The sequence below is a fragment of the Streptopelia decaocto genome, assembly GCF_964273445.1.
Source record: "Streptopelia decaocto genome assembly, chromosome: 2".
In the NCBI taxonomy this organism is placed as follows: domain Eukaryota; kingdom Metazoa; phylum Chordata; class Aves; order Columbiformes; family Columbidae; genus Streptopelia; species Streptopelia decaocto.
In genome coordinates, this window is record NC_138655.1 from 53,233,820 (window position 1) to 53,245,965 (window position 12,146).

Genomic DNA, 12,146 nt, shown 5'->3' on the forward strand with positions numbered 1-12,146 from the left:
TTCAAGAATTTGCCTAGAAATTGTCACGGCATTTACACCAAAGCAAAAGAGCCAAAAGTTGACAGATGGGCAAGCTGCCAAGGAACAACAAACCTGCCAGACCATGAAATTAGTTCTTTCTTGTTCTCCCAAAGCTTCTTCCACATGTTGAGGAGGCTACATCATTGCGTTTGTTGGTCTGGGAGTTGTTCTTTCTTTTAGCATAACACTAGCTTACCTAGTCACCTTAATCTTGGGTACAGTTTTCACTCAAATCTAAAGTAAATACAAGCCACAGCTATTAAATATTTCAGTGTCTTGTCAGTTTTGCTTACATGCAGCCTAAAATACAATACTAGCTTACATTGATCTGACAGTAGTACTGGCAGTGTGACTGGCATGTCAAAGGCAAGGGACCTCAGTCATTTTTCACTTACTATGTGTCCCAATATCAACAACACAGAACATTTTTGTTCCTGCTGATGATGGATCTAAAATAGCTTTTTTTCCCCTCCTCACTTTTAACTAGAACTACCTCAATTGATTCCAAGCTGATGCAACAGTCTTCTTGTAAATGAAAATCCTGTCTCTGTTTATGCATGCAAATTTCATTAGGATGAAATGTGCAGCTTTAGGCTTCACACAGAATCATTTATTATAATAAAGGAAGTTATGAGCCAAGTATCCATTAGCTCTCTCCTGATTCTAAACTTATATTCATAAATTGCAAATTCTAAGAGACCTGAGGTTGAGAGGAATTTTAAAGGTTTAGTTGTCCCAGTCACCTCTGTAGTGTCACTCAGTATCACAACCAAACAAAATGTTACTACTTCTTTTCCTATGTAAACATGAAGAAGGACCCCTTGAGGCAGCTGGCATCTCCTTGGGATCATACGTGAAGTCATATAGCAAATAGCTGCACTACAAAGGAACTCTGAGATGTATTTTTCACTTAGTTCACTTAGTTCACTAAGCTTGTTCTTCGCCAGCCATATATAAAATCGACTTTTATTTGCAGCTGTCTTAGATGAAGTTAAATTTGTATTTAAAGTGGATTTTTTTTTCCATTAATGAATAAAAGCTATTTCAAGTTGAAAAGTTTTTGGCATCTCAGAACTAACAGCTCTCCTGTTGTAAGAAGTCATGTTTTTTTCAGACACAGAAGAAAAATGTTTTCATTCCAGCAGGCACAAAGCCATTTTCAGGGCACATACAGCCTCCTATCACAGCCAGATCTCTCTGGGTAGAATGGAGCCTTTTCCCCCATCCTGAATGGAGTTGAGAGGATTTGCAACAATGTAACACTGAAGACACACAAAACTTGACCATTCCCTTATGTCTACTTGTAAGATTTTGCAGTCTCTGATTTAAATGGTTAACTGGGAAATAAACAACCTCTGTAAGTTTCTTACAGTTATAACCAACTGTTCAACATGCTATAGAGGTGGTGTTCTGCTCTTTGCAAGAAGTAAAACATAGCCTGCTACTATTCTGGGCATTTTACTCTAGGCAATAAAGTAAAATTGCAAATCACCATGCTTTGTTTACTCACATCTGCTGGTCTCCAGGCGCATGGGTTAACAAATGTACAGGGTACATATTGCAACTATTCAGAAAAAAAATACTAACATCAAGTCACCTGTTGCACATTTCCTATATTTCAAACTCTCACTACTTTCAAACCCTCTTTATTTTTTTCAACAGTGAATGCCTTCATGAAAATCAAAGGCACTCGGGTCACACAGGATAAATTCCCAAAAAAGTATAATTTTAAGGACACAAAAACAAAGGGGGTGGAGGGAACAGCCAATATTGCAAACTTTAAAAAAGTTCTCTTCTGTATTGTGAATGCTCAACAACTCAGCCAGCCACATTGAATCTTAATCAAGTGTCCTGAAAGTATTTTGCCTTTGGCCTAAAAACAAGAATGATGCATTTCAGCCCAAAGGGCAATTTTTTAAAGAAAATTCTAACAGCCTCCTGAAGATCAGAACTGAGCTGTCAAGTAATCTAATTTAAAATTCAGCAATGCTACAGCAACACTAAAAAAAATTGCAAGGCACATTTTGGATCCTACCCTGAAACACCCCAAACATTTTTGCTGATTACGGTGGGAAATACAGCACTCACATACAGTGAGCTGCAGAGTGGGTAGAGTGTATTTCTCTTTGTCCTTAAGAACAGAAAAAATGAGGAGGGCTGCTCAAGTTAGAGAAACCGTATTATCAGTCACTACTATGTGATATATAGAGGGGTTTTTCTTCTTCGGAGCAAACATCCCAACTTCCTCCTGCCACTGTACCACTGAGAAACCCCTTCTTACACTCTTTTCCTATCACTACAGCAGGATTTTCAGCCTACCAGAGATATCTAAACTTGGATTTGTCCATCACCACCATTAGCTGTGGCAGTAAGCAACAGCAGATCCTTAAACCAACTGTAAGTACCATGCAATAAAAAGTTTCTGAGCAACCTTATGTATCACTGGAGCTGAACATCAGTGTGGCAAACTCGGATCCGTGTGAAGATACACACTGAATACAGCCATCCACTGGCAGTCATAATTTGTACCTACTGCTTCATTGCTGCCTTCAGATCATACACCATCTGTCATGACTATGGAAAGACCTATTCCACTTCAGTCATCACACAGTTCAGCTTGAACTTCCCTGCCCAGCCACATTCATCTCTCCCTCCCATTGCTTGCGAAGAGTAGCCTCCCCTGCCTCATAGGAAACCTGCACTGTGCTTTCAAGAATCATTTCTCCCACCACAATATTATCAAATAGGCAAGGAAATAAGCTGGCACAAGTGAAGAGTGGTCATTTGACTCTGGTATTTGTACTTGCTGTGTGCCTTTAGCAATGATAAACTTGTTCTGGAGGATGCTGGCAGACACACTGTAAACTTACTTCAAGGAAGATAAATTGTGATAGGGCTTGGAAGGACTTGATTCCTCTAAGTTTTAGCTTAAAATTCACGTTTATTTCTAAAAGTCCATTTCAGTAGCAAGCTCGCTTTTTTTAATCAGAAAAAAAAAAAGTATAGTTTCTAAAATGCTGATCATTTTTAGTGAGATTTATTGTTAGTATCAAAAAATAACCCTTAAAGGGGAGTTTTATTCACAAATCATGCAGTTCTAGATACATGGAAGATTTGATTTCTATTTGTAAAAATGTTTTTCCTAATCCTGTAAATGAGATATTACCCCATAAAAGCAAATTGGACTACTTAGGCAACTAAAAAAGAGCCTTTACCACACTAATGCATTAGTTAGCAACTTGTGAAGGAATAAATGAAAAATAGTCTATAGATAAATATAAACTCACAGCAATTCTCAAAGTCAGTGGAGTTCATTTGATCCTTCATTTTCCCATCAAAATTTTTACCTCTTCAGCATATTATATTGGGTGTTTTCTAGTAGAAGTCATTGAGTACACATTTTAGAGACTCCACAGGCTAAAGCAAATAAAAGGAATCCTAGAAATTTCAACAGCATATATTTCACAAGACTAATTTAAACCAGGGTTTCCACAGACCCTGACAATTCAAAGAACCTTCACTACAAACTTCTGTTATCTAACCCTTCTCAGCCAATAAAGTAGAAACAACCTAATCATCAGAGGCATTAGCACACAGTTAAAAGCCTTTTTTGTCTTCTCTTCTTACAACAGCTCAAGATCCAAACAAAAGGCAGCACTGTAAAGGCAAGTAAAATATATGAATGGAGAATAACAAAATACACATTAGCTATTCCTGCATTTGAATGGGAAATGTCTGTAAAGGAAAACTAGACAATAAAAAGCAGTGGACTCTCTTCTGCAGTTTTATTAGTAATAAAAAAAAAAAAAAAAAGCCAAAGCACCTTCAGGAGATGGTTCTCTCACTTCAGTAAAGCAACAGCAGAAACAGTGGGAAGGCATAGTAACTCCATTAATTGATTTTTCAAGCACAGACCTACTGCTGGTCCTGGGCTCTCATGGATTCACTTGCTGTCTAGATACTCCTGGAAGGACCTGGACTAACCCTGAGAAGCCCGAGAAGACTGGCCAGGCTCCATCCAACCCTGCAGCAGCTCTGCCCTGGGGAGGGAGCAGCAGGAGGAGCCCCAGGTGCAGCCATGCTCCCCAGCCTGCATCCCTCACAGGCACCCAGCTCGGCCACCCCATCTTGTGCCATCGCTGCAAAGCTCCTTCTGCTGGCACCCATGGAAACAAAAATGACGGACAACTCTGGCTCCTGCTCCCGTCCTCCCTGGAAGGGAAGCATTTGGGCAAAATCAAACTGCACTGCACGTGCCAGTGGTTACTGTTGTTTGTTTGCTTCCCTCTCCTTCCCACACAAACATACCTTTATAGAATTCTTTGATCAGATTAGGTCTATGACAGAAGGCAAAATGCCAGTTCTGAATCAAAACTATCAATACTAAAGAAAGCAAGCACCAGTGCTGTAGCTCCAGTTTGCATTTATACTCAGTAGTTGAATTTGAAGGTTTATTAGCATGACTCGTGTCACTGATTTGTAAAGAGATAGGATTTTGTTATTAAAAACAACTTCTTGCTTCATCAGGTCCACAAGAAAAAAATTATAATCAAATCAAGACAGTAGAGGTCGGTTCAAATCACGTATACACATTCTGCACTGTCCTCTCAGCCTTTCAGCAAATAAAAGCTGATATATCAAATATGATAAAGGAGGCAGTGGACATGGGCCTATATTCAAGGTCATTTTGGAACAAAACAGCAGCAAAAAATGCAGCCAGAGCCAAGGGGAAAATAGTTTCCACTTCAGGAAGACAATTTCTTAAACAGCTTTTTAACCTTTATTCCCATGCGGGAATCGAGAGGGTGGCTGGATCTCACAGCACAATAAACGAGCTCACAGAAAAGAATTACATTATGCTTGCAAAACAACTTTCAAATCTGAAACTTTAATCTAAAAGAACTGGTTAGGGAATATCTCCGACAGAGTTGTTACTGTATTAAATGACAGTTTAAAAAAAGATCATCAAAAGCTAACAAGTTAAAGATGATAAAACAGAAGGAATTGCTAAAGGCTGAAATCTACTCCGCCTACACAAAGCAGCAGTGGGATCTTCATGGCCTTGCCTGGTAGGAAAAGCCCAGAAAAGATGAAACAAAACCAACTCAGTCCATCAACCCACATTAGCTGCTGCTTTACACCTCCTGCAAGGCAGGATCACTTGTGGGAAGGGCAGTGGGTGAGACTGCCTGCCATGTACCCCCCTCCCTTCCAACACCCTCTCAGCCATCAGAGCAGCAGCGATTTTCCAGTAAGACTTAAAAAAAAAAAAAATCAAGTTTGGGGGTAAAAACCAAACCATCCTATAGGTCTGTTTTGCTCTGCTACGAACACAAGGGAAAACTTCTCACGAACCATAACTGCTGCTTCACATCAGGAGGGGAAGTCTAAATTACATGCATCTATGTATCTTTGTAATAAGGATATTGAAAGCTTACACTTTGATAGTATTTTTATTGTCCTACCCTTCTAATTTTTAGAGTGTTACTTATATCTACTGTAACTACAAAATAAATTTTCTAGTTTTTCCTAAAAAATTTTGATGTATACAGCTTTTGATACCAGAAATATATACAAAACAATTACATCTTGAGGCAAAAGCAGTTTTGTCCCCGCTAAAAACACAAAATTATTGACAAATCATTAAAATAAAGTCCTCAAATAGCAGAAATAACTAAAAAATAATTAACACAGATATACTTAAACTTTTTTTGCTCTGACCCACAAGCAAATGAAACACTCACCTCAAACCCAGAGAGCTGTACCCATATCCTAGTGCGCAGAGGCACTACATACAGATTCTGTTGTCTTAAGTACCCCAAAACATATAAAGCATGGAGTACCTTCAACCAGAGTACTTCTAAAGTACCTAAAAACATATAAAAATGGGAAGATTGACTGATGCGCACCTAAAGTTTATGCCAATTAACAAATTACAATTCCTGCAGCTGACCTAACCAATCTCATCTTGCAAAACTTCTCCAACACTTTTCCTCTGATTGGTCAGGAAGGGATGCCCGGAGGACAGAAAAAGATAGACATAGGAGAAGGCAGCAAGCCTCACCTGAAGATCTTGTGTAAGATTGCTGTAAATACCAACAACTGATTAACACGCACTGATAGTCCTGAATTTCCAGAGATGCATTTTCTAAACCCTCAGGGAATGGAGAAAATATTTATGACAGACAGGGTTTTTTTAATCTTAATCTTCAGTCTACTTAGAATGCTTCAATGGGATTTTTCTCTGTCACATAACTTTGTACTCTGAGAAAAGAAATAGTCTGTGGCTTGTTGGTGCTGACTTTCTTTGAAAATAAGTGAGGGAAAACACACAAAGCAGATTTTAAATTTAGGACTTCCTAATCAAGGCCAAGCACAATGTTCTCCCCACAGAATGTCAAAGGTGTTCTTTGCAGATCACTAGAAAAACTGACATTTCTCATGGTTCTTTCTTCCCCTCTCCCATCCTGAAGTTAGATCAGCAAAATTTGAACCTAGTTGAGATCCATTACCCTTTATATTATTCTTTTTACATTACAAATTCCTTCTAATAGGATCAAGCCCTATTTCTCTTTAATGGAGGTATCAAAATGTATGTGTTGCCTCTTATGAATTTAGGGAACCTTATCTTTTTAACACAATTGTACCCAAGGTTCATGGGGACACGTAGTGTGGCCTCTGAGGTCGTTTCACAGACGGGTCATCTAAAATTGTCAGTTACAAGCAGAGTTTAATAATAAAAAGACAGTACATGTACTGATGAGGTACGTATGTAGAGACAAGCATACTGACCTACTACAGCCAATTTACAGCCAGATGGCCTCCTTTAACATCTCACCCTTCTCCCTCCTGCCCCCCAAACTTGTTCTTTCTTAGATCACTTTGATCCCTGCCTCCCTCTCCTTGTTTTTGGCCCTTCCTCTACTCATCTCAAAATAAGGCTTGCGCAACCCCAAAATGTTCTTTCCCTGTGTTCCATGAGTCCCATACCCCTGTAGACAGCCACCACCCCCTACACACACCCTGTGAGCTCTGGAGAACTGCTCCCATAACTCACAGTGATGGCTGCCATGGGACAGCTCTGGCAGGGGCTCATTTCTCTGGGTTCATTACTGGGATCACCCCACCTTGTTCCTCTGTGCTCCTTTGTGTGTGCAGGCATGAGACTTATCATGTAATCTAACAAGTTAATAAGAGCATAGACAGTTAATAAGTATCTTGTGGCCCTGCTACTTAACCTACATGAAGGCACAAGGTTCACTGTAACTGAGGTTTTCCAACCAAGAGAAAAAAAAAATGAGAAATTAAGCCAAATAAACCATTCTTCCTAATTTTGCCAAAAATTTGTGCTTACCACAACATTAAGCAATTCTGCCTCAGACTCCTATCATATTTTTAGTAGATCAGTCTCCTGCCTCACACTGCAAATTGCAATCAGCACTGCCTCTAAGTTTTTGACAAGTCTCAAGTGACCTTCAGGTTTTTTTAGTGTTCTTTCATCAGAAAACAACATGCACACCAGTGGCAGCTAGCAGAAGTGTTAAAATAAAATATGTTAAAACAAAGACCAACTTCGTAGATAGAAACCCTTCCATTTCCCTTATCATTTAACTCTTTGTTGCAGATTTCATGAAAATCTGGTATATGAGACTAATGGAAAAAAGATCTGTTCAAGCAAATAGCATATACCAACCTAAGATGAAGTATATCAAAATACCTATGACACTTTTTTTCATGTCAGACAGAAAGCATTTGAGAATGCAACAACCAGCACATCTTGAAAGTGCAAGAAGTCTTGCTTTAAAGTTCCAAGATCATCCAAGTACATTCTGGAAGTCTGGCTATCAGTTTTAAAAGTGTCACAGGAAACTAAAACAACACACAAAGCACCTCTGGATGCATGAGGTGGCAGCAAGGCAACTAAGAGTGTAAAATCTACCTATTTAGGTTTGTAGACTAAAGGCCAGATCTAAAAAATTTAAAAAAAACAAAAAAAAAAAAAGCCAAAGTATCTTCCTGCCAAATGATGTCATATCTACAATTAAAGCACATCACCTCTGAGGCAGAATTCATCATTCTAAATTAGCCACCAGCAGTCCTTCTCCACTTAGTGAGTGGACAGTCATCCTTCTGAGTGGTGCCAGGCTTGAGTGACCCAAAAAAAAAGTTGCTCCTGAATTTGGACACCCGATTCACCTGATTGGTGCTTGCAACATAAGTAAATAAAACAGAAGGCCTGCAAGTTGATTCTCCTTCCATCTTTGACTGCTCTAAAGATGCAACTACACCACCAGCTTTTTCTCTTGCCATTTCTGCTTCTGCATCCATTAAACCTGCATTCTTGGCTGCACAGTAGCTCAGTTTCAAACAGAGTTTTGAAGAGATTTCGTACATACTTCCCCCTCCCCTGCATTACCTGTCACAGTAACTTGGTAATGCAGCACTCTATTCAGAAATCGCAAATGTGGGTTCAAACCATCTCAAACTAAGGAGATTAACCTAAATCTCCTACTTCCTGGGCAACTGCTCTAACAATCTGAGTTACAAGCAAATCATATCACTTATGCTTCAGCAAAAAATGTGGTTGCTGACCATAATGTCACAATTTGTTTATTAGTCATAGCCTAAGTATACTTACTAAACCAGATTCTTGAAGTAAGCTAGATTTGGAACCCAAACGATGATAAGCATGAGAACTATCCAAGTTCAGCTCTGCCCAGATGAAGCACCCCAGGCACCTTCTTGAGTGCTGAGCATCAGCACTTAAAAGACTATTGTTCCAAAACCCCAGGCAGGAACGATGGAGCAGGAGGCTGCTACAGCACACCAGCTTACAAAAACAAGCTGAGGTGAGAAGCAGCTGAGGAAATATTTAGTCTTCAACTACAGCCTTGAAAGTTACCATTACCACACATTCACAGTAGCAAGAGTTTTTTTAATTATAGACAAATCACTCGAGAGTGACAGAATCAAATCTATGAAATATAGGCAATAGCGTTCAAAATCGTTAATTCATTTCCTTTCATACTTTGTAGACCTGTATTATTGTTACCTCCAGTATAATTAAGAATACTTTCCAACAGGTGAAAGCTGCTACGTAAGTCTCCAAAATAGCTATTTGCTCCTCAGGTTGTAAAATAACTCTCATATGGATCCAGACACCAGTGATACATGCTTCATGTTACTCCATTAGTGGATACAAAAGACTCAATCGAAAATACAAACTCAACTTTTCAACATGATGGGGACACTTTAACAGAACACCTGCTATTAAAATACCAACTGAATTTTAGATATGTAGATATTAATCTTTAGGCTGAAAGAACCAATCATTAACCTTCAAAGTTGTTCAGTGCAGTGACTTTACTATTCTGTGTTTCTCAGACTGCAGCACTTTCCAACAGAACCTTGCAACTGTTGTATGCTGCAGTTTCCCCATCTGATGACAGGACAAAAGCAGGAATGAATGAACAGAAAAATCAAGAAATTCTGAGAGGTCTGTCAAGATACTCTCCATGGACATGCCAAGATACCTTTCCCCCAAACTTCTCCAATGCTCTTGCAACGGCTCCAAGAAATCTTTCCAGCCACACCACAAACTGTATTTTTATATCATCGCAATGCTTACAAGTTTGAGCTTCAGTTGCTTACTTTCTGCAAAAGCAACATGGCTATTCTAATCTGCATTGCATTCTTCACATTGTTTTAGGATCAGTTATCTTGAATTCTGTTTTTTCTAAGGCAGTTATCCACCAGGGGAGTTCAATACTCACTGCTTCCTCGGACAATCTGTGCTCTCATGCTGAGAAAAAACAAATGCTATCAACTTAATCTAATAGAAGAATGGTCTCCTGACCTGATCTTTCAACTAGAAAAATATAATTATGAATTTAAATAGCCCCAGGAGGGCTGGCTTAGGAGCAATTAAATATACTGGTATCTTTGATCACCGATATAAAAATATGCATTTAATCAAGATGCCTCTAACAATCTGAGCTGCTCTATAAAAACTGGAATATCAGCACTAAACTATTTGCAGAAGCTGCAGCAGATGACTGTAGTGCGATAATTGCAAATTTTTATGAAAAAAGGTATGGATCCTTGTCACCAGTATTTGATTAGCTTTAGGAAAATCAATACCTTTTTAAACTGTGTGGTGTGCTAACATACATATTCAAATACAAGTTAATACAGAATTAAGGTTATTTGGTGTGCCTAAGATGATAACTTATTAAAAAAAAAAAGTGAAAAGTCATTTTGCATCATTTTGTGCAGCTTTGCGTTTGTTTCCAAGACTGAATTTTCATAACCAAGGTGAAGTGTATTTATTTACAAGCTGAAATGTATGGACTCTGCAGTTTACTTCGTCTTGATTTTGTTTTCCTTACGTCGAGGATGAAGTTTTGTACACGAAACTAACAAACACACTCGCTTTTACTGCAGCGTGTATACATCCAGATGATAATCTCCCACACCATATCCATCTTGAGCACCACACTTCACCATAAAGAAATCTAAGTAATGCATCTGCACAACATATGCCTTGCAACCATTTTCCATTCTCAGTTTTTGCTTTTTAATTGAGACCTAACGCGCCTGGGAACTAGTGTGCTGGGAGAGGGGATCGGCAAAAATTGTGCTGTCGATGCCACCAGGAGCTGAATGAAGCCAAAGGTGGGAGCATGTGGTATCTACCGGTGCTTTCCCTCATAACCCAGCACGCCGCAGAGTCAACTACTGTTGACCTGCTAAGAGAGAGTGAACTGCTGCTGCTCACCAACCTCAGGCTCACTAGGAAAACACGAGTTACGTGCTGAGCACGCTGAACAAAGAGGATGTGTGTGATGAAGTTACTCGGAAAGCCAGAACTCGCCGCAGAGCGTCCCGGTATCCCGGCTGCAATGCACCGGCCAGCCCCACGTGCAAAAAAAGAAAGAATAACTTTCGTTCATTATCTCCATTACATCCTCATACTACCTCAGTCTCATGCCTGGAAAGTGGTTTTGATCCTCTCTCTACACATATAACTGAGCTTAATCTGGTTTATATTAGCGTCAGCATGAGGCATCCTCCGGCTTTGCCGCCTCCTCTCCTTTCTCCGTGAGTGAGACCCCCGGGACTGCGACCCCTGGCCGGCTCCGGCCCCGTCACCCGCCGGGGCAGGGGCTGCACTGGGGGCTCTGCCGCGATGGGGCGGGCGGCGCTGGGGGCCCGGGCCGCCCGCCAGCCCGCCCCCCTGCCCCGGGGAGCGGGGCAGCGGCTGTGCCGCCGGGGCCGCCACCTCCCCCGGGTTTCTGCCGCTCCACAGCGTTTCTCAGCTCCCACAAAGCGAGTGGGCGGCCCCGGAGGCAGCCGCGCAGAGTGGCCCCCGCCGCCGCGGGAGAAGAAAGGGCTTCAGGAAAGTGCGGGGGAGGGCGGCTACACATCGCGGAGCTGAGGGGAGAGGAGGAATAAAAGAGGGGGGGACGCAGAGAGCGTGGCACGAAGGCGAGCAGCACAGCCGGAGTCCAGCCCACCTCCCCACGCGGGGCTCCCCTTTCAGCACAGCACGGCTCCCCTCAACTGGCACTACCCGGCGGGGGCTGGGGGCACTCCGCCAACGCTCCCCCAGCCTCGCGGGGGTGAAAGCCTGCCCCAGGACGCGGCGGGCGGCTGCAAACTAACTCCGCACGGATTGCATTGCATTGCATTGCATTGCAAAGAGTGCGCACCTCCGCACCCCCGAGAGCCCCACCGCGCTCACCTCGGGGCTGGCCCTGCCCTGGCGCCCAGAGCAGCAAAGCCGCCGCCAGCAGCGCCAGCAGCCACCGCCCGCCGCTGCCCATCGCCGCCACCGCCGCCAGGAAGGGACGCTGCCCGTCCCACCGAGCCCGCCCGCCTTATATGCTCTCCCACCGCCCCCAGTCCGCCCCGCCCCGCCGGGGGCTAGGTCACACACTCACACTCTCCCACACTGTCGGACCCCTCACCCCGCACCACATGTGTCCATCCCCGCAAAACCGACCCCAAAGAAACACTTGCAGCCCGGCCGCGCGTTGCGGGGGATGCGTGGGGTGCGACGAGCCCGAGTTCGGTGCCTAAGAAGTTTCGGAAAGCTGTAGTCTATAAACTGGGACGTTTTGCAA

General features: G+C 42.1%; 1 protein-coding gene across 1 annotated transcript in view; it reads right to left on the minus strand.

Annotated features, from left to right (window-relative positions):
* Nucleotides 1-11,846, minus strand: part of LAMA1 (laminin subunit alpha 1) — a gene marked incomplete at its 5' end in the record, with an annotated part of 105,386 nt that extends 93,540 nt beyond the window's left edge. The window contains one exon of the mRNA XM_082046579.1: nucleotides 11,765-11,846. Within this exon, the coding sequence (XP_081902705.1) occupies nucleotides 11,765-11,846 (82 nt within the window). The remainder of the gene's footprint in view (nucleotides 1-11,764) is intronic.
* Between the last annotated feature and the right edge of the window lie 300 nt (nucleotides 11,847-12,146).